This window comes from Molossus molossus, unplaced genomic scaffold (genome assembly GCF_014108415.1).
Source record: "Molossus molossus isolate mMolMol1 unplaced genomic scaffold, mMolMol1.p scaffold_m16_p_12, whole genome shotgun sequence".
Lineage (NCBI taxonomy): Eukaryota > Metazoa > Chordata > Mammalia > Chiroptera > Molossidae > Molossus > Molossus molossus.
This window is the reverse complement of record NW_023425347.1, coordinates 32,221,740-32,245,792: the sequence shown is the minus strand read 5'-3', so window position 1 is coordinate 32,245,792 and position 24,053 is coordinate 32,221,740. Positions and strand designations below refer to the sequence as shown.

General features: G+C 36.1%; 1 protein-coding gene across 2 annotated transcripts in view; it reads right to left on the bottom strand.

Annotated features, from left to right (window-relative positions):
• Nucleotides 1–24,053, bottom strand: part of HFM1 (helicase for meiosis 1) — a 93,950-nt gene that overhangs the window by 5,256 nt on the left and 64,641 nt on the right. For both annotated transcript variants that reach the window (XM_036256707.1, XM_036256706.1), the window contains 6 exons: nucleotides 18,991–19,071; nucleotides 18,642–18,757; nucleotides 16,576–16,655; nucleotides 15,510–15,613; nucleotides 3,686–3,796; nucleotides 1,735–1,825 (listed from right to left, as the gene is read on the bottom strand). In XM_036256707.1, the coding sequence (XP_036112600.1) occupies nucleotides 1,735–1,825; nucleotides 3,686–3,796; nucleotides 15,510–15,613; nucleotides 16,576–16,655; nucleotides 18,642–18,757; nucleotides 18,991–19,071 (583 nt within the window). The remainder of the gene's footprint in view (nucleotides 1–1,734; nucleotides 1,826–3,685; nucleotides 3,797–15,509; nucleotides 15,614–16,575; nucleotides 16,656–18,641; nucleotides 18,758–18,990; nucleotides 19,072–24,053) is intronic.

Sequence of the window (24,053 nt, the reverse complement as noted above, 5' to 3'; positions counted from 1 at the left end):
GCTTCTCTACATCTGCAGTTTTGTTCCACTTTGATGCTTCTAATCTGGTTATCCTGTATGACTCAGAGTTCTACCAATGAATGAAAAGAATAAAAAAAATTTTAGGCAATTTTTTAAAAGCGCTTTTGAACGGTATGAGAGATTCAAATGTGGAACAAGCATTTGGGGATGAATGAGCTACCATTCCCTGGCGTTGTCCTGGTGATGGCATGATTACTTGCTAGTGACGCTGAATGGTGACTCAAGGACCCAGTGGTGGGGAAATTAAAAAACACTTATATCAAGCCTCCCTCAGCTCTGGAATCCTCTGAAATCTATAATTCTTTGATGTTGAAGATCAGTAAATTGACTAAATAGTAGCAAACATACCAAAGGCAACACAAATTTAGTATTTTTTAACAAAGGAGAAATAAATAATCCTTAAGTAAATTGGACCCTGAATAAAAAGTTGCTAGTATGTATTACTTTTCTTTGGAAAAATTTTGGCTGTGGCTATAAATCCTCTCCCTTGACTTCTAATCAAGTCCAATATCCAAATGTATTTTGCATTTCTGTAAAAATATGTCAAGTTGAACATTTCTAAAATTGTTTTCCAAGTGTTTATGTATCCTATATTCTCAGATAACATCTCTAGCTACCTACTTGCCATTTATTCTCCTCTTCCTCAACTACTGTATCCTATCAATTGCCAAATCTAATCTGTGTTATCTATGAAATGTTTCAAAAACCCAACTCTACCTCTGAGTTTCCACCACTGCTACCCTACTTTAGGCCTCCTCATAGGCTGCTTTTCTCAAATTAGCCACCAGGCCTAGGGTGGCCCTACCCTCTATTTTCATTCTAAGTATCATATTGTTATCACTACATATCATTTTCCAAATCATTAGAATGACTTTTTTCTAATCAAACGTTTATCCTGTGCTTAACAATCTTGGGTGACTCTTCACTGCCCACTATGGAAGTAAAAAACCAGAGTCCCCTAGGGTACAGCTAACCTACTCACATTATAATTGATTTTTAGAGGTGGATGCTACAGATTGTTACATTTTAAAAAATTAGCTGTCAAAATTTAAAAGTCAGGAGATGTCACATAAAATTTTAGATTCCTAGCTTTTTAAAAAAAATTAGAATATTTGATAACACTAGACACTCATTTTCTCCCCAGCAACAACTTGCTGGAGCTGAGTAGTGGTTTCTCTCTTTAGATGCGACACTCTACAGGTGGTTTTGGCTCACCAAGTCCTGAAGTCAGGTCGAGTCTGTGGCCTACTGGATACATTACAAGTGTCAAAATATAGCATTCAAGGTTCTTCACAATCAGCCCTCAGCAATCTCAGCCTCAACTTTGTGGCCACACAGACCACACTTGACTGACCCCTGAGAAGCCTTATCCCTTTGCACATGCTGCTTCTACTTGGAATGCCTTATTGAACAACTATTCAGGTTTCAAGTCTTGTGAAAAGTGAAGATTCCTGGGTTCCAGCCCCAGATACCATTATTCAGAAGTTTAGTGTAGGGCCCATGAGAGTGCATTTTAAATATCACCCCCTGGGTGATTCTGATGCAGGTGGTCTGACAACAGCACTTTGAAAAACACAGCTCTAAGATTAAGAGGGTTTAGTATGGCTTATACCTTACAGCTTCATCTCTAGACTTGATGCCCATCTCCAATTCATGTCAAGAGAACATAAAGTTGTATAAAGTTGTATTCCCAACCCAACTTCTAAAACTTGCCTGTTTGACATTTCTCTTTGGAATTTGCTCTTTGACTCTTGGAGGGATGGCTTACTTCCTCTGGTAGCTGAACTCAAAGTGTTTCCAAATCCTATATAAAGAGATAACATTTTGAAATAAAATGTTAGGAAACAGCTGAATGGAGCTTTTCACAGGATCTACAAGGGCTCACTTTATCCAACAGATACAACTTGGTTAAGAAAGGAATGAATAATTCTTCTCAATGATCAAATTTCATTCGCATGGAGAAATAAGAGAGCAAAGCTAAGAGGGTAAAACTATAAAACATAGGTTAGCTTATTAGTCACTATATTAAAAGGTCCCCAAATCACTATTATTTATTTTTAATTCATGTAAACAATCAAATTAAAGTTTATTCAATATTTTCAATGGTCTACATGTAATTAAGTTCATTAGGAGTCCTCTATAGGTGGGGGAACATTTATTTTGACTGATTTTCCCAGTGTCAAAGCTCTGCCGTCATAGGATTGGGCTACCTCAAAGGGTCAGTATAAACTGCCTCTTAACTTGCAGTACACAGTGACTTCTATTTTTTCAAAATACAAAGTAGCCCTGGCTGGTTTTGCTCAGAGGTTGGAGAGTCGGCCCACAGACCAGAGTCCTGGGTTTGGTTCCCGCTAAGGGCACATACCTCAGTTGCAGTTTGTCCCCAGCCCCGGTTGGGGTCGTGTGGGTAGCAACCATTTGATGTTTCTCTCTCACATCTATGTTTCTCTCTCTCTCTCTTCTTGCCTCCCCCCCCCCCCCCCGGGTATCTGAAGATAAATGCAAAAAATGTCCTCAGGTGAGGATTAAAAAAAAAGTATTTTTTTGTATCTTTTTATTGATTCTTTTTCTAAGAGAGAAAGGAAGGTAGAGGGAGAGAAACATCGATGTGAGAGCAGAGCATTGATCGGCTGCCTCCTGCATGCCACCTATCAGGGATCCAGCCTGCAACCCGAGCATGTGCCCTGACCGGATTGAATGGGCAACCTTTCAGTGCATGGCACAATGCCCAACCAACTGAGCCACACTGGCCAAGGCCACAGTAACTTTTAATTTTGAGATAGGGACCAGTAGTTGTCTAGTAATATAGGAAATTGTACCTATCCCTATGTTGGAGACTTTTTTGGTCTATTTCGTGAAGGTGGTCAAATCTTATTCCTTAGGAGAATTAGCTCTTTAGGTTATTCTTAGAACCCTGAAACAATATTTCAGCTTCTATTTGCTTCCTTAAGAAGGCCTTTTGAAAAGAGGACTGGAAGAGGCAACTATAATTCTGAGGGAATGATTTCCTTCTCTCAGCCATCATGTGGAAGAGAATTTTCCTATCTCGCTGTCATGTTATACATTTACCAAGATTTTTCACTTCTCTGTTTTGATGGAACTACAGTAAATCTGCCAGTAACTCAAAGAACTAAGTCCTATTTTTGGATTGCATATGATTTAAATACAATATCCAATACAGGAGAAATGAATCCTTTCCTATTTATTCACACCTGAAAAGTTAATATTTCTACTATAAATAAAGTTATCTTTTATTTTCTTTGCTAGTAGATACTTTTAGAAAGGAAATTATTTTTGTCCTTCACAAACATTAGCAGACCATGTGTGATCTTAGAATGGAGAGCTGGACAGTTTGTTTCATAAAAAAAGAATGAATAAACAATCTGAATTTGAATAGGGTCTTTAACAAGATGGGAACAATAGAATAGAAAAGGATCATTTGCTATACTATCCTCATGGAATGACCTTAACCTGTGTCAAAAGGAGGAGAAAATGCTCTCTGTGGAAGAGTCAAATTTTCAATTTTGTTAAAAATTAGAATCTTAACAAACCAAAGCTAATTAGGCAAGAACATAAAAAAAAAAGAAGAAGAAAAATTAGCCCCAGAAGCTGAACTGGAAAATATCCAAAAAACTTCTCATGAAACCATTTCATGCTAACATACCTGATGGTTTTGTCTTATTATCAGCTGAAAAGCTAGAAACTTCTATTAAGTTTTCATCATCAAAATCATCCCAAACTTCGTTTCCCAATTCGAAGTTCACATTCAAAACTTCTGAAAATGGAGAGTTGTTTTTATCCACATCTGTCAAATTCTGGTTTCCAGATGCATTAAGATTTCTGTTAAACAGCACTGCTTGAGGGGCTTTCTCATTTGAAGCTGTAGAATAGATCCATCTAGAAAAATCTGTCATGTGTATGTATAAAAGAGTATAGGTACTTTTTAAACCATAAACATTATTATCGATTGATATATCAAACACATCTTTCAACTACTAAACAGAGGTCTTGAATAGTTTTTAAAAGCATTGGGTCAAGCACTGCTGAATACTGTGTTCAACCAATTCTATTCACTGAATTACATATACTGATAGTGGAACTAAATTTAATTTTCAGTGGATTTTTTTAAGACAATAAATTTTCCATCTTAATTCCTATATAAGAATAACCTTACTATGCCCTGGCCGGTTTGGCTCAGCGGTTAGAGCGTCGGCCTGTGGTCCTGAGAGACCCGGGTTCAGTTCCCGCTAAGGGCATGTACCTCGGTTTGTCCCCGGCCCTGGTCGGTTGTGCGGGTGGCAGCCACTCGATGTGTTCCTTTCACATTGATGTTTCTCTCTCTCTCTGTTCCTCTCTCTCCCTCCCACTCCACCTGAACAAAAAATGGAAAAATGTCTTCGGGTGAGGATAAATAAAATAAAATAAAATAAAATAAAATAAAATAAAATAAAAGAATAACCTTACTATAAGGTTAGCTTGGAAAATGGTCTTCCTCCCTCCAGCTCTTCTCCCTACAACAGCGGTTCTCAACCTGTGGGTCGTGACCACTTTGGGGGTCAAACAACCCTTTCACAGGGGTCGCCTAAGACAGAACAGTAGCAAAATTACAGTTATTAAGTAGCAATGAAAATAATTTTATGGTTGGGGGGTCACCACAACATGAGGAACTGTATTAAAGGGTCGCGGCATTAGGAAGGTTGAGAACCACTGCCCTACAAGTTAACTTTGAGTATTCGTATAAAATATATTTGTCCAAAATACATCTTAATATTTCTCCTGCTAAAAAATCCTTAGTTTTGTTGTTTGAATCCTGGGCTTAGAGCCAGACTACCTAAGTGAAAATTCCAGCTCCTTCATTTACTAGTTGTATGATCTTAGATAAGAAATTTAAACTTTCTGAGACTAGTTTTCTCCTCTGTGAAATGGAATGATAATACCTAAAACATAAGATTGTTATGGGGACAATCTGCTTTCTCTTGTGCAGTTTGCCATGGCAGTGTGCTAATAAATGTTTAATAACTGCTTCTCCAAAAATGTATGCATATATATACATACATACATAAGTTTATCATATGTATTTATTAGAAGAATATGCAGCACACAATTTACAAATAATAAAAATATACAGCATGCTTTATTGTAAATTCCATATATCAAATTGATTCTCACTGAATGTTTTCATTGAATTTTGCCAAACTCTTAAATCTATGGTTGCAACTGACAAGTGAATATAGTTCTCACATGAATGTTGTTTGATATTTGTTGTTGACTTTAACAAGTAGGATGAAAGTTAAATAACAAAGACATATGTTGGGATTTTACTCAATCATCCACTGTCTTATGCAACTTCTTTGCTAAATTTGATAACAGTTTTCACATACTAGAAAAATATTCCCTGAGTTTTTGTGTGCTATTCACAATGTAATGGCTACAGACACTGTTAAATTTAATCTGGACAATTAACATTTTCTTCATCACCTTAAGTCTAAATATCAAATAAAACAAGAAATCAAGCCTTGACTTGCAGTGTTTGCTGATCTTCATGGTGTAAATACTTCCACTATGGATGATTTTAAGCTATCAACATGACATCACTGAATGCAAAACTTAAAAGAAATGCATAACAGCACCCTATTATATAGTGCTTCCACTATATAGATACAAATATAGATGCAAATAATCTCAAGAACACAGATAATGAAAGGTAGTAGAATAGAAAATGATTAGTTTTGAATATTTATAGCCTTTGTTTTTAATATTTTATTTAATTGAAAGTTTATATAATTAAACTTTTAATAATAGTTGAATGATTCCCCCCAAATTTAATCATAATCACTCACAAGCCAGTACAAACTTGCTCCAATCACTGCTAAGTTTCCTTTACTTTTAATATCCTCTATCTTCTTCACCTATCCAAATCCTACTTTGTCCTTCAACTGCATCTATAACTATAGTTCACATTATTCTACTTTTGCACATTGATATATATCCACAATATAATGTATACTAAAAATAGAAGTAGGTACAAGTGCAAAGGGGATACAAAGGGAACAGGACCTAAACCTACAATAGAAGTCAGAGTAAGCACCTTTCAGATGGTAACATGGTAAGATGTTAACACTGGAATTTGACCTTGATATAACTGTATGATTGTGAAGCAGGGCAAGAAGGAAAGTCAAGATATTCCATGAAGGGAGAATAGCATGTGAAAGGCACAGCAGTATGAGAGATGAGAGAATGTTTGGGAAACTGTATGTTTTCAGGATTTCTGGAACACAAAGTACAGCCCATTGAGACTGCACAGGCAGTTAAGTGCAAGACAGTGTTTGAAGCTTGTTTGACATGTTAAGAAATATATTTTTTTTCTTATAGGCAATGAATAACTATTAATATAAATATTTTAGCAAGAGGCTAACATGATCAAGAATGCCTGTTAGATAACCCAGAATAGTTACAAATTAGAGGACAGTGAGACTGAAAGCAAAGAAAAAAATAAGAAAGCCACCACAATATGTGAGAAACAATGAATGCCTAAGCTAGAGTATCAGCAGAATAGAGAGGAAAGAACAGATACAGGGATGTTCAGGTAGTAAAATACATAGGACTTGGTGATTAATTACATATGAGGTAAGATATTTAGGTTGAATCTTTTCTGCCTTTAGCATGGACAAGAAGAGGGTTCTTTCATTCAGCTAAGAAAAAAAAGAAAAGGAGCAGAGTGAAGTATAGAGAAAATAGAAAGAGTTCAGATGCTGACATGTTAACTTTCAGGTGGATATGTCCAGAAAGGTGATTGTATAGATGGGTCAGGGGCTATACAGAAAGATTTAGATGGGAGTATGGATTTAGAAATCATCCAAATATAGTCAATAATTGAAGACATGAGCCTGGGTGACACTAAGAAAAGTTTATAAAGTGAGAAGACTGAAGAAGCAAAAAATCATCATCATCATCATCATTTTGCAACATCAACGGGAAGAAAAGCCCAAGCAATTCAAGAAGTAGTAGGAGACCTAATTGACTGGTTTAATTCAAAGAAGAGATTTACAAAAGAAAGCACAAGACAGATGTGTCAAATACTACAAAGCTCAAAGAAAATAAAAGTTGAAAAGAGTTCACTGAATTCAGCACTTATGAGGTCACCAAAACCTACTGAGATAGCCAAAATGGTGAAACAAAGAAACAAATCCCAAATGAAAAGAACAAGATAATCTGATAGAAGAAGAAATGAATGAAATGGAATTGAGCAAGATATCAAAGGGGAATTCAGAGTAATAATCATGAGGAAGCTCAACAGCATGAGTAAAGATATAGAAGCATTGAAAACCAACAAATTGGAAATGAAGAATGACAGAAATAAAGAACACATTGGAAGGAATAACCAGCAGAGTAGAGGAAGCCAAGGACCACATCAATGAATTAGAAGAAACTGTAGAAAAAAATCACCCAATCAGAGAACCAAAAGGAAAAAATTTTTTTTTTAAAAAACAGGAAGACAGCCTAAGAGAAATGTGGGACAATATGAAATGAAACAACATCCGCATCATAGGTGTGCCAGAAGAAGAAGACGATGAGCAAGGGTTAGAGAATATATTTGAAGCCCTGGCCGGTTTGGCTCAGCGGTTAGAGCATCGGCTTGCGGTCCGGAGAATATATTTGAAGAAATAATGACAGAAAACTTCCCTAGGTTGGTGACGGAAAAAGGCATACAAGTTCAAGAAGCACAGAGAGCCCCAAGAAGAATGCACAGAGGCCTACACCAGACACATAATAATTAAAATGCCAAAAATTAAAGACAAAGAAAGAATCCTAAAGGCAGCAAGAGATAAGCAACAGGTTATCTACAAAGAAACCCCCATAAGGCTATCATCTGACTTCTCAACAGAAACACTATAGGCCAGAAGGGAATGGCATGAAGTAATCAAGGTAATGAAAAACAAGGATCTGAATCCAAGACTACTCTACCCAGCAAGGTTATCATTCAAAATAGAAGGTGAAATAATGAGCTTCCCAGACAAAAAAAAGGCTAGGGGACTATATTACCATAAAACCAGCACTCCGCAAGAAATGTTAAAAGAACTACTGTAATAGGTGGAAGAAATAGGAAGAGAAACATAACCATAATAAACAAAAATGGCAATAAATAAGTACATATCAATAATAACCTTAAATATAGTCAATAATTGAATTAAATGCTCCAACCAAAAGACACAGAGTAGCTGAATGGTTAAGAAAGCATAACTCATATATATGTTGTTTACAAGAGACCCATCTCACAACAAAAGACTCACATAGATTGAAAGTGGAGGGATGGAAAAATTTTTCCTAAGCAAATGGAAAGGAAAAAAAAAAAACAAGCTGGAGTAGCAATACTCATATCTGATAAAACAGACTTCAAAATGAAGGCCATAACTAGAGACAAAGGCCACTACATAATATTGAAAGGATCTATCAATATAACCTTGGTAAACATATATGCACCTAACACAGGAGCACCAAAATACATTAAAAAACTTCTAGAGGACTTCAAAGGAGAAATCAACAGCAATACAATTATAGCTGACATCACTGGATAGATCCTCTAGACAAAAAATGAACAAGAAAACAAAGACTATAAATGATGCACTAGATAATATGGATTTAATCAATATCTACAGAGAATTACACCCCAAAACTGCAGAATTCACATTCTTCTCAAGTGTACATGGGAAATTTTCAAAGATATATCACATATTAGGACACAAACTAAGTCTCTATAAGTTCAAGAAGACTGAAATCATATCAAGCATCTTCTCAGATCACAATGGAGTGAAACTAAAAATAAATTACAACAAAAACATTCAAACATATGGAGGCTAAATAGCATGTTATTAAACAACGAATGGGTTACCAAGGAGATCAAGGAAGAAATTAAAAACTTCCTGGAAACCAATGAAAACAAAAACACAATAACACAAAATCTATGGGATGTGGCAAAAGCACTCCTGAGAGGGAAGTTCATAGCATAACAGGCCTACCTCAAGAAACAAGAAAAATTCCTAATTGACTTTCTAACCCTATGACATAAAGAACTAGAAAGTAAACAAACAAACAAACAAAAAACCCAGAGCAAGTAGAAATAAAGAAATAGTAAAGGTCAGAGCAGAAATAAGCAACATGAAAACTAAAAAAAAAAAAAATTCAAAAGATCAATGAAACAAAGAGCTGGTTCTTTGAAAATATAAAGATTGATGGACCCTTAGCCAGACTCACCAACAAACAAAAAGAGAGGACCCAAATAAAATCAGATACAAAAGAGAAGTAACAACTGACACCACAGAAATACAAAGGATCATTAAAAAATACTATGCCAACAAATTAGACAATCTAGGCAAAATGGACAATTTTCTAGAAACACACAGTCTCCCAAAACTGAACCGGGAAGAGATAGAAAACGAACAGACCAATAACAACTAAAGAAATTGAAGATGTAATCAAGAAACTCCCAGTAAACAAAAGCCCGGACAGTTTCACGGGAGAGTTTTACCAACATCCAAAGAAGATCTAACACCCATTCTCCTCAAACTATTCCAAAAAATCCAAGAAGAAGGAAGACTTCCAAACTCGTTTTATGAGGACAGCATAATCCTAATTCCAAAACCAGATAAAGGCACTACAAAGAAAGAAAATTATAGGTCAATATCCCTGATGAACACAGATGCCAAAATCCTTAACAAAATATTAGCAAATCGGATCCAGCAATACATCAAAAAAAATTATGCACCGTGATGAAGTGGGATTCATCCCAGGGATGCAAGGATGGTACAATATTCACAAATCAATAAATGTGATATTCCACATAAACAAAATGAAAGATAAAAACTATATAATCATATCAATAGATGCTAAAAAAGCATTTGACAAAATCCAACACCCATTTCTGATAAAAGAGCTCAGCAGTGTAGGAATAGAGGGATCGTATCTTGACATAATAAAGGTCATATATGAAAAAACCTACAGCCAACATCATACTCAATAGGCAACAACTAAAAGCATTTCCCTTAAGAACAGAAACAAGACAGGGATGCCCACTTTCGCCACTCTTATTTAAGATAGTACTGGAAGTCTTAGCCACAGCAATTAGACAAGAAGAAAAAATAGAAGGGCTCCAAATTGAAAAGGAAGAAGTGAAACTGTCATTATTTGCAGATGACATGATATTATACATAGAAAACCCTAAAGACTCCCATCAAAAATTTACTAGAGCTAATAAATGCGTTTTGCAAAGTAGCAAAATTAACATCAAGAAATCGACAGCATTCTTATATACCAATAATGAACTCACAGAAAGAGAAACTGAAAAACTATCCCACCCGGCCAGTGTGGCTCACTGGATGAGTGTCAACCTATGCACCAACAGGTCACCAGTTCAATTCCCAGTCAGGGCACATGCCTAGGTTGTGGACCAAATCCCCAGTGGGGTGGCATGCAGGAGGTGGCCAATGTTCTCGCTCATCGATATTTCTTTCTCTCTCTCCCTCTCGTCCTCTCTTTCTAAAATTAATAAAGAAAAACAATCAATTCCATTTAGCATTGCAGCAAAAAAATTAAGATACCCAGGAATAAACTTAACAAAAGAAGTAAAAGACCTGTTCTCAGAAAACTACAAAACATTGAAAAAAGAAATAGAGGAAGATATAAAAAAGTGGAAGCATAAACCTTGTTCATGGATTGAAAGAATTAATATCATTAAAGTGTCCACACTACCCCAAGTAATCTATAGATTCAATGCAATTCCCATTAAAATACCAATGGCATATTTCATGAAACTAGACTAAATACTCCAAAAGTTTATATGGAAGCAAAAAATACCCCAAATAGCCACAGCAATCTTGAAAAAGGACAAAGTAGGAGGGATCACAATACCGAATATTAGGTTATACTGCAAAGCCACAGTAATCAAAACAGACTGGTACTGGCACAAGAACAGGCATATAGATCAATGGAATAGAACAGAGAACCCAGAAATTAACACAAAACATTATGCTCAATTAATATTCGACAAAGGTGGGAAGAGTATACAATGGAGTAAAGACAGCCTCTTTAATAATGGTGCTGGGAAAATTGGACAGGTACCTGCAAAAAAATGAAGCTAGACCACCAACTTACACCATATACAAGAATAAACTCAAAATGGATAAAAGACTTAAATGTGACTCGTGAATCCATAAAAATCCTAGAAGAAAATGTAGGCAACAAAATTTCAGACATCTCACACAACAGAAATTTCACTGATACAATGCCTAAGGCAAGAGAAACAAAGGGGAAAAAATGAATAAATGGGATTACATTAAACTAAAAAAGCTTCTACACAGTAAAAGAAACAAGTATCGCCCTGGCCGGTTTGGCTCAGCGGTTAGTACGTCGGCCTGTGGTCCAGAGAGACCCAGGTTTGGTTCCCACTAGGGGCACATACCTCGGTTGCAGTTTGTCCCCGGCTCTGGTTGGTCATGTGGGTGGCAGCCACTTGATGTGTCCCTTTCACATTGATGTTTCTCTCTTTTTCTCTTCCTCTCTCTCCTTCCCACTCTGAACAAAAAATGGAAAAGTGTCCTTGGGTGAGGATTAAAAAAAAAAGAAAAAGAAAGAAACAAGTATCAAAATAGAAAGGCAACCCACTACAGTCATCCCTCGCCACTTCATGTTTAGACTTTCATGGCTTCGTTCTATTGTGGTTTTTTCAAATATATTCATTAAAAAGTTGATCGAGACAGTGAAAATGATGTAGCATGCGCTCGGTTGTCTGAGTCAATTATACACTCCTGTATTACAATTACAATTAAAATTACTGTACGTATGGACTGTAGCCCTATGTATTTGAGCACCCCAGGAATCCTTCAATATCAGGTACAACCGCTCGAGTATGGAATGGATTAACCACGATAAATGAGGGACGACCGTATATGGAAGAGCGTAATTCCCAACGATACATCAGATAAGGGGTTAATTTCCAAAATATATAGAATACTCATACAACTCAACAAAAGAAAGACAAAGAACCCAATTAAAAATGGGCAGAGGACTTAAACAGACACATCTCCAAACAGGATATACAAATGGCCAAGAGACATATGAAAAAATGCTCAATGTCACTAATTATCAGAGAGATGCAAATTAAAACAACTATAAGGTATCACCTCACACCTGCCAGAATGGCTCCCATCAACAAATCATCAAACAACAAGTGCTGGTGAGGGTGTGGAGAAAAGGGGACTCTAGTACACTGCTGGTAGGAATGCAGACTGGTGCAGCCACTATAAAAAACAATACAGTGTTTCCTCAAAAAATTAAAAATTGAACTGCCATTTGACTCAGTAATCCCACTTCTAGGGCTATATCTTAAGAAGCTGACACACCAATCAGAAAGAATATATGTACCCCTACATTCACAGCAGCACTATTTACAATTCCTAAGATCTGGAAATAGCCCAAGCATCCATCAATAGATGAGTGGGGAAAAAAAGCTGTCGTACATATACACAATGGAATACTATGCAGCTGTAAGGAAGAAAATATCTCTTATCCTTTGAGATGACATGGAGGGTCCTGGAGAGTATTATGCCAATCAGAGAAAGACAAATATCAGATAATCTCACTTATTTGTGCAATATAATGAACAATACAAGCTGATGAACAAAGTAGACCCAGAGTCACAGAAGTAGGGTACAGACTGACAAACCTCAGAAGAGGAAGACAGGGGGGAGGGAAGAGATAAACCACAGAATTTATATGCATGTATGCGAAACCAATAAACATAGACAACAATGTTGGGGACATGGGGGGTGGGGAGGAGGCTGTCAATGGAGGAAAAACATCTGTAACAAAAATAAATTAATAAAAATTGCAAAAAATAAAAATAAATAGATAAACCCAACTAGTAACCAGGATAGCTAAACAAATGAGAGAAACCAGAGGAATAATGGGATCATTTGAATGCCTGGGTCTAGTGAGATTAAAGCAAGACAGATACCTGTCTGTACTTTTCAGTTTACATGAGATAATCGGTTTCCTTTTTATTTTTGTTTTTTTGTGCTTAAGTCACTTTTAGTAGAATTTCTGTCACTTACAATAAAAAAAAGCCATAGCTAGTTAGTTGGGGACATAGAGCTGAAGAAGAAAGAGACTCTAGCATATTTATATCCTGAAGAGAAAGAGGCAATAGGGAAGAGAGCTTTTTAAAAATAGGAAAAAGGAGAGGGATAAATGGTCTCTAAGTCCCAGGAGAGGTAGGATTGGCAAGATTAAGATTACAGGTGGAGAGATAAACCTTGAATAAAAGAAAATATCATTCTTCTTTTAAGACAAAAAGAAAGTTAATGATGGTTGTAGAGACAGAAATATGGAGTTGCGGGTGGAAAGTTGAAAGAGTTCATATATTATTGGTTCAATTTTCAATTCTTCACTGATAACTAAAAGTCAACTTCATTTTATAGAAATGGCACTGAATTGGGAATCAAGAGATATGGACTTTATTTCTGATTCTTTCATTAATTAGATATGTGATTTTGGGCAAGTCATTTAATCTCTCAAAGTCTTGGCTTCTTTTATAGTAAAATGAGAAATTGCACAAAGGTCCCTTATAATTAAAATTTTATGATTCAACATATTTTCTCATAAAATTTCTGACATTTTCCTTCTTCCCTTCTTGAAATTGCAATACAGATAATAAAATTTGCTATGTTTTTCTAAAAACAGTCTCAAGAGCAGTATTTGAATACATTTATATTATGTTTTGTCATCAAAGACTAATGTGTGAAAAGTATAATATACACAATTACTACTAGTAACAGTACCAAATACATTGCTAAGAGTTTTATATACATTATCTCATTTAATCCTAAGATCCCTAAAATATAACCAGATGAAGGTATCAAGATAAAATGGGTAAGTATACTATGAAAGGTATACTATATAGATCCTTCTTTTTAAAAAGGGGGTGGGGGGACATTAAGCAAAACAGGGATACAGTTATCATTGGGGGTTAAAGTATCACGATGAGACTTTTATATCATAATATCAATTGTATTTGGATTAGTGGGTAGAAAGAAATAAAAGTAGAAAAACTCTGTAAAACCAACATGAAAGTAAGTAGCGGGAAGGATGAACTCTGGTATGGAGAGGGCAGGGTAGGGCCAGCAGTACAAGGATTAAGTTAGAGGGTTATAGGCTGAAGGGAGATAAAAATAAAAGGTCTGACAATCTTATACCTTCTATGCATGTTGTAATGACATTCAGGCTTTGAACGGGTTGGATAAATGCTCTGATGCTCTAGGTGAGATTAGGGGATTTTTCTTGATCTGTCTTAAGGGGCTTAATGGCTATCATGGTGTCTGAAGAAGTGGTGGGTACCCCAGCCCTTGCCTACTTAAGATCTTAAATTATGGCTAGAAGAAGTATAAAGTGAAAGCTTAAAGAAAAGAGTGGCAATAGATGCCAAGTCCATACACATGAAATTATTTTCAGAAAACCCCAAGCTTACCATTTCTACATACAGTTACTTGAACAAACAACTCTATGGCTAGGATTATTTCTCACACATTTTAACAGACTGGTTATTAATAAAATGGCCCAGAGAAAAGATGCTATTAATGGCATGATCCAGACTAATGATGAACCAGGCACAATGTTGAGAAATGTATATGCATTATCTCATTAATTTAATGACAGCGACAGATAAAAGGCAAACCTAGATTATACACCAGCTATATCCTACAAACTAGGTTATATTCTTACAGTATCATATAAATTGTAAGAATCACAGGTCTTAAAGATATTAAAGGTCACCCAATTTAATCCTTTAATTTTAAAGATAAGGTCCAAAGAAATTACATGATTTTCCCAAGGTCACATGGTTATTTTGTAAGATTGGACTACTTTTGTAAACACAAAATTATTTTTAAAAATTCAAAAGATATGTACAAGTAATAGTACAGCATTTTAATACCTTTTGTACTGAAAGATCCCCTATTTTCTCAGCTCTTCCTCATATTATCTTTAAATAAAAATAGTCAACACTATGTAGGGAAGATATTTTTTTAAATATGTTTTTATTAATTTTAGAGAGAGAGAGAGAGAGAAATATCAATGTGACAGAAACATCCATTGGCTGCTTCCTGTATGCACCCCAACAACCCAGGCATGTGCCCTGACCAGAATTGAACCAGTGACCTTTTGGTGCATGGGACAATGCTCATCCAACTGGGCCACACCGACCAGAGCAGAAAAGATAAAATATATACATATATTTTTATATCTATGACAGACATAGTAAGACCATCTGAAATAAGAGACCCAAAGAATCTGAAATTGGTTTAATAACCCAAGAGAAAATTGTTGCTATATTTACAATCATAATGATTTCAGATGTTGATTTTTCAATAACATTATTTGTCAATCTAAAGTAATAATAAATCCTATTCTCTTTCAAGTCAATATCAATGATAATTTACCTTTGTCTTGATATTCAGATGGTTCTTGTTGAACATTTACACAGATTTCATGCTGATCTCTCTGCTCCATTACAGATAATTCAGGTATGTTTAAATATTCTGACCTTTATAAAGATAAATAAAACCATAAAAGTTCTGAAGAAAATTAATAAAATTAATCTGACTTTGAAAACTATTTATTCATATAAATGAAAAAAAAAATTCAGTATGGTTCATTCATTCAACACTTTTATGAAAAACTGTACCAGTCTGGATAGTAAAGAGTAAAATATAGGTTTTAATGAAAGCAACAGATAGTCATCTTTACATGCCCCCAATATGTAGGTATCTGCTCTCTGTGTAGAGCCTTAAAAAGCTGTTGCTAATGCTAGTTTCCACTGGATAACAAAAGCTAGGATCTCTTGTAGCGTTGGCATCTGCTCTGATTGGCCAGTGGCTGTTCTGTACCATTTAAGTATATTAAATGTCATCCCTGCATATAAAATTCCCTTATCTGGAAGGGAAATGACATGTACTATTGTCTTCTAGGTATCATAATATAAGTAAAGAACACTGACTTAGTAACTAGAAATATGAGCTTCAACTATTTCATCTATAAATGAGAAAAAAAATACCTCAGGTTGTTAAGAGCAAAAAACATAATATATAAAAGTAAAAAAAATTCATTATAAACTGTTTTATTAATCTGATGTATTATTAATATAGAGTGGGCCCCTAAATAGAAAAGATTAAACTTTGTACATAAACATGAATTCTCTTTTTAGAGTATACTCTTGTCACCTGTTAAGTTTAGAACGCAGAGAGCCTGATGGAATGACAGATAGGATGGGAAGTTTCCCAGGGAAAGATTATTCAATGAAGTATTCTATAACTGTAGAGTCCTAAGTAAGTTTAGGGTATGAAAGATATTGAAACTCCTATAATGTCATTACCTCATTATGAAACCAAATGATTATCATGACTTGAAGATGGCTAGTGACCACCTTCTTCTGAATAAATGACTCTTTGGAGGAAGAGAAAGTTTATGATGAATATTTTACCTTAGATATTAACATTATATTTGTACCTTGATACACTAGGAAGAGAAGCTTTTGGAGTAAAACCAAATTCCTTAAGGTCCACATTTTGAGATTTATTCATCTGCATCTATTAATGGAAAAAAAAAATACAAGTTCAGCTACCAATTTCATATCAGTATCTTTTAACAAATTAGCCAAATGGCAAAATTCCTACTGGTATATAAAATCCGATGAATTATGAAAAACTCAGGTTAGTTCTCAACTCAAATTTCCTTCTTAGGCCCTTCTTAAATGTAGATATTCTTCAGAGTTCTTTACTAGGCCTTCTTCTCACTTTATACATTCTCAATCAAAGATTTCATCTACTCCCATAGCTTCAATGATAATCTACATGTGAATGACTCAAATCTGTATTTCTAGCTTAGCTCTCTCTTCTGATTTTCAAACGCTATATCCAGCTGTCCATAAAACAACTTTAGCTAGACATCTTGCAGGCCTCTACATTCAATATATCCCAAACTGAACTTATTGTGTCTCTACACCTCCAAGCTTACTTTTCCTTTAGAGTTCCTACGCTAGTGAGGCCTACTTTTTTCCCAGTTGCCCGAGCCAGAAAGCTGGGCATTATCTTTACTCCTTCTATGTCACTCCTCATAACTAACTAAGTACCAAGCTAGTTGATTCTATCTGTGGAAAATATTTTAAACTTCTCTCCATTCTACTGCCACCACACTAGACTAGATCATCATCTTGCTTGCATTATTGCAAAACTCACCTAATGAGTCTTTGTGTTCCTTTTGTATCATCCTCTAATCCATTCTCTATATTGCATACATAATGAATTTTATCAAAAGCAATTCTGATCATGTCACTGATTAAAGCCCTTCTGTGACTTCCCAATACTTGCAGGATAAAGTCCAAATCTTTAACATAGCAAACAAATGTTCATGATCCAGCTTCTACTTTTCTAGTTTCATCTCTATCCACTCCTACCTCCAACTTGTAAGTCCAGAAATACTGTATTACTTTAGTTTTTCAACTGAAGAGATCTCTCTTTCTCAACTCTGGAGCACTGCGTATTCTCTATGTCTAGAATACTTTTCTATTCCCCTCTCTACCACCACTCTGGTGCCCACCTCCTCATCCTTGGCTTATGCCTATATATCCTTTAGGCCTCAATCATGTTTATCAGGATCTTTTTCTGGCCTACCAAATGTGAAGTCAGTATACTTTCTAAGTTCAAGTTATCTTACCCTTTTGTCACAGAATCACTCCTCGCACTATACTGGAAAAGTCAATTTACTTATTTGTATCCTTCACTCAACTATAAGCTCTATGAGGATTGGGACTAAAACTGTCTTATTCATCATTGTATCTTAACTCCTATTCTACTGCTTGGCATATTCTTGGTGCTCAATGACCAAGGGAAGGAAAAAAAACTAATATAGAATAAATGTGGAAGAAAGGAAGGGAAAACTTCCTTCAAACTGTATGCCTCTCCCTGTTTCCTAATGTTCCCCTTGTTTTACATGACTTAGAATCTTTATTCTTATATAAGCCCTAGGAAAGAAATAGCCATTGCCATTTTGCTGACTTGGTTCTGTAGCCTGATCCATTTACTTTACCCTAGATATGATGACTTAGGCTTAGAATAAGTCTGCTAGTGACTAGCCTATCAAACAGTAGAAACTCCCGTTTCTTCATTACTTGGAAGGGAGGCTCTTGACCAGTACTCATCTAGGTGCATGAATCAAAATTAACTTCAGGCTTCCAGCCAGTCCAACACAGACCAAGCCAGTAAAGGGCAAGTGTCTAGTTTCAATTGCTAAAACAAGCCAAGCTACATATCCCTGTTTCCCTCTTTCCTGGGGGTGGGGCGTGGGGGGCAGCTAATGAGGGAAGGGGCAGTAAATATGTCCCAAAAGTGGATTTACAGATTGATTATTAAGAACTATAATACCTTTTCCTCTAGAAACAGTGTTATGAATAATGGTCATATTCCTAGTCAAACCCTCAAGTACACTGTGGCTACCTACCTAGTTGATACACAGAGTAAAGGAATATTCATATACATTTAATTACAGAACATGGGATAAATGTTACTAAAACTAACCTTGAGACGTTTAACTGGAGGAAGAGATGAAACAGCATTTCTGTTTCTTAAATCAGATAAATATGAAGAAATTGTTGGCTCTTTCACTTCTGACTTCTGTGCAACTCCAGTTTTACCTATGAAAAGAAACTCTAGATTCTTTAGGTTAAACTTAAGGTATTGTTCATATAAATCCAACATTTCTTATCTAATATTTACTTTTTTTCATGTTGCCCACAAGAGAAAGAAAATTATTTGTTTTAAGCTGCATAATATAAATATCACACATAGATAATTAGGATATGATTACTATTTACCAAAGACCTTTCAATTTTTAAAACTTGAAATAAACTTGTTTTATGGAACTCACAGCAGTCATGTCCACATGTCTGTTTATTTTTACAGTGATGATTACATTCTCGGTTCCCAGGTTTTCTGCAGGTAGTCATTCCTAAATTAATATAAGATAAACCTATTTTTACTACATCCATTACTATAAAGTTAATATAATTCATTTATATCCAGTCTCTTTCCTTTCAGACAGTACAAAAAGATTATGATTTTTCACATTTCCTCCATTAACCCATTTAGTATGTCATTTTTAAAAAGATAGTTTAGATAATAGTTAGTCCTTGCCCCCACTATTAGCTGCAACTTAGCTTTTCACAAGGAACACTGAGCCACCTATAAGCTTTTGTTAACTTCCCTGATATAAACTGAGTAGCAGTACTTCTTGTCCTGAATGAGGTAAGAGTAAGGGTGGAGTTTCAAAACTTTTTTGCTGCTTTATACTTAAGACTGAAGAATCAAGAAAGAAGCAAACCTCATGGTATTTTGATGGCATCACTGAGAGCTTCTAGGAGATAGGACACTGTACATATTTAATAAGTGTTAGAAATAAGTGCTTCTGAGGTATAAGAAATCTGCTGTATAAATTCATAGAGATTGCTTCCAACTTGATCCCCAAAGCTAGAATTAATGTATCTGAATATATAATTTATTCATTTATTATATTTTAAATAGACTTTTTCTTGATTTCAGCTCTCACTAGTAACAAGGAGGAAAGGAGAACATTTGAACTGGTCCTTGAAGGACAGAAATGATCTGGACATGAGAAGGGGACCAGAGGAAGATGTTCCAGGTTAAGAACATATTATCCAAAGGCAGCAAACTACTGATGGTAGAAACAGAAATCAGTTTATTTTTGCTGGAGCATAGATTTTAAGCGAACTAGAAATGTAGATACAGAAGAGCTTTGAAAACCTTTACACCCTTTCTTGGTCTTTTACTCTTTATTTTCAGTGTCAGTGCTCCATCAACCTTTTGCAAGGCATGGCACATCTAGACAATGATTGTACGGTGTGTGTATAGCATCCTGGGGTAAATGAATAAACTGCTCACCATATGAGAAAACTGGCTAGATGCCTTGAGGGCTAAGCAGATCAATGTACTAGATACTGATTAAGTAATAAAACATCCCTGACAACTGGAAGCTAACAGCTGGACAACAGTGTTCCCAATTGAACATAAACAACTTTGGAAGAATATCAACAACACTCAGATTAAGTCACTCTGTGACTACAGAAGACAGAGATAAGACTACAGTGCAATTACTTCTGAAACTAGAGATAAGGACACAAAAATAACTAAACATCCCCCTCTTCTGGCTAACACAAATGACTACTATTTCTTTAATCCACTGCCAAGATAAAATATACCAAAATATCCAACACTCCACTTTCTGAGAGCACCCAATGCAAAACTGACCTCTGCTCTCTAAACCCTCCTAAGAATCACCCAGCACAAACTGAAATCCTTAAACAAGCTCCTCTAACTCCATGAAATGACTCAGTTCTGTCAGTGCTGTGTTCTCCAACACCTAACTTTCCTCAAATTCAGGTGTGCTCCCAGCAGTCTTTGGCTGAAAAGTTTTGACATTATATTTTACAAGGTGTGCCATGGTTTGCAAAGTTTTGCCTCAGTTCACAATCTCATCTCTCACTTAGTTACTGGATTTCCTTGAATCCAGTCCTACAATGCTACAATTTATTCTATATTCTGTTGTTTAATTGATCCTCCTGAAGTTCAACACTGATCAGATCATTTGTCCCCTTAGAAACATTACTTCCTGCTGCCAACAAAATCAACTCCTTATTGAAGGCCCTCCACAATATGATTCTAGCTCCCTATCCACACCCATACTAATCTTACATCCATTAAAACACATTCACTTGCCATTATTCAAATAATCCAAGCCTTCCTATGATTGTAACTTTGACATTAGCTCCTATCTTAGAAGACCTTCACTTCTTTGTCTATCAAATTCTATCAACTTTCAAGGTCAACTCAAATGGCACCTATATCATGGACAGCTATCCTAATCACCCCATCTGGAAGTGATTTCTCTCTCCTTTGAGCTCCTATGGCATTTCTTTGTCCCTCTCTGCTTCCTGTATACTTCTTTGTATATGTATTAACATGAAAAACTGAAAAACACAGTAGAAAAGTACAGAGCATCCTAGAGTAAGAGAACATAAGTTCTAATATGGAATCTTATCTTTAAAAATAAAAAAAAAGGCAGATTAAAAATAATACTTGTTTTGCTTACCTCACAGAAATGAAAAGATTAGAATTAAATATGTGAAAGCATTTTTTAATTAAGTGATAAATTGCCCCGGCCATCGACCTGTGCATGGAAAGCTTGCCAGTTCAATCCCTAGTCAGGGCACATGCCCAAGTTGCAGGCTCCATCGTGCAGGAGTCAGCTGATCAATGTTTTGCTCTCACACATCGATGTTTCTCTCTTGCACCCTCTCCCTTTCTCTCTCTCTAAAAATCTGTAAAATTCTTTTTTTAAAAATTAAGTGATTGCCCAGCCAGTGTAGCTCTGTGGATTGAGTATCGTCCTATGGACTGAGAGATCCTGGTTCAATTCCCAGTCAGGGCACATTGCCTGGGTTGCAGGCTCAATCCCCATTAGGGGGCATGCAGCAGGCAGCCAATCTATGTTTCTCTCTCACATCGATATTTCTCTCTCTCTCCCTTCCTCTCTAAAAAATCAAAACACATTTAAAAAAATAATTAAGTGATAAATACATTAGTGTATGTATTATCACTACTATTACATTAATTCAAGATTACAACGTAATTATAAAATTAAAATTGTTCTGAGTGCCATAAAGGAGAGGGGTACAATAAGATTTGTTAACAGGGGAACTGTCCTGTCAACAAATGCTCTATGACAAGGGAAAGCACTGAGAAACTGAAAGAAGGCCAGTGTGGCTGGTGTTCAGCAAGTAAGAGAGTTTATGAGATGAGACTGTAGTGGTAGAAAGGTCAGCCTGTGTTTGTAGGGAAACAGCTCCACCATGGCACCCTGGAAATCCATGTCTCCACACAGCCCACGTAAGGAAGGCTAAACTATTTACAGAATGCCCTCTGATTCTCCCTGGGGCACGTCAAGATAGGCAATCTTGTGAGAAGTTCAAGGCCATTTCTCATCTGCCTCCTTAGCTTGCAGGAGGCTATCTTGCATGTGGCTGCCATGAGGCAGTTTCTCATCTGTCTCCTGGTTCCAGTAAGGCATAGGACTTTTCACTTTACCCCTTTCAGGTACAGCTGCGGGCTATAAAATCAGTTTAGCTACCACCTAAAGTTGACTCCTCAGAAACAAAGCAACCTACCATTTTCAGCATCTGGGCCTTCCAGCAAGCATTTGATAGTATGCTGATCTTGTTTTGTTGTCTGTTTAAATCTAAATCCATTTGGGTCTCTTGTGTCCCTAAACAGCCAGTTTTATGGAGGTGAGACAAGACTACATAGTGGCTGCCACCCCAGTGCTACTTAGGGACTGACTGAGCACATGACAGTATGGAACCTGTTAATGATTTGGATCTTCTATTCTAAAAGCTATGGGGAGCCATTGAAATGTTTTAGCCAAGGAAGGGACACAATTAAATTTGCATTTTGAAAAAAAACACCAATCCTTGGAGTATAATAAGAAGAACGGATTTGAAAGAGGACAGAATGTAAGAAAACAAGTAACTTATATGTGGAATCTAAAGAATAAAATAAAGAAAATAGAAACAGTTTCATAGCTACAGAGAACAGACTGATGGTTGATACAGGGACAGAGGTTTGGGGGACTGAGTAAAAAATGGTGAAGGGATTAAGAGATACAAATTGGTAGTTACAGAATAGTCAGAGATATGAATTACAACATAGGAAATATAGTCAATAATATTGTAATAACTATAATATGGGGCCAGGTGGGTACTTGAAATATTGGAAGGACCACTCTGTAAAGTACCTAATCATCTAATCACAATATTATACATCTGAAACTAATACAGAATAAACTGAATGTAAACTGTAATTGAAAATATAATAAATAAATAAATACAAGAAAACCAGTTAAGCAGCTACTACAGTCATTTCAGCAAGAAAATGAAAGTAACTCAGTCTAGGTGGTGGGAGAAGCACAAAGAGAATGGATTGATTTGAGAGATACATAGAAAGTAAAAATATATTTTATAGAGAATCAAGTGGAGTGCTTTTCTTTATTGAGCAGCATACTGTTGTCCCTTAAGTTGTACTGCCTTCCTTTTAGTCCAGCAATGTCTACCCTAAGTTTAAGTTCATTCCGTATTTCAAAGATAAAGACAAATATATGGAAACACACCACCCATTTATTCTCCCTTCATAGATACTTCCTTTCTAGAGCCTTCCACCCTCTTCCTAATGCAATGTAGGCCTGTTCTATAGTTGTCATCATAGAACTTCCTTTCATTAAGCCCCTGGACTGAATCCACTATTCCTAGATTCTTTGACTGTTCCTTTCTTATCTGCCTTTTTTCTTGAGCTCATCCCCAAACTCCCTAAGAAAGGATGTGTGGCAGTCAAACTTTGTGAATCTTTGAATGTATTAAGTATCTTTACTTTACTTTCACACTTAATAGTTTGGCTGGATACAGAACACAGGATTAAAAATCATTTCCCCCTGGGTTTTTTAATTTATTTTTTATCCTCACCTGAGGACATTTTTGCATTTATCTTCAGATAGAGCGAGAGGGTGAGAGGGAGGAAGAGAGAGAGAGAGAAACATCGATGTGAGAGAGACACATCAAGTGGTTGCCACCCACACGACCCCAACCGGGACCGGGGACAAACTGCAACTGAGGTACGTGCCCTTAGCAGTAACTGAACCCGGGACTCTCCAGTCCGCAGGTTGATGCTCTAACCGCTGAGCCAAACTGGCCAGGGCTCCCCCTGGATTTTTAAGTCCACCGTCTTCTAGCAGCCAGTGTTGCTGATAAAAAGACTAACACAACTTTGATTTTTGTTCCTTGGAAGCATTTATGATTTTCTCTTTATCTGTGATGTTCTGATATGTTACAGTGAAGCCTCCTTGGTATATCTTTTGTTCATTTTGTT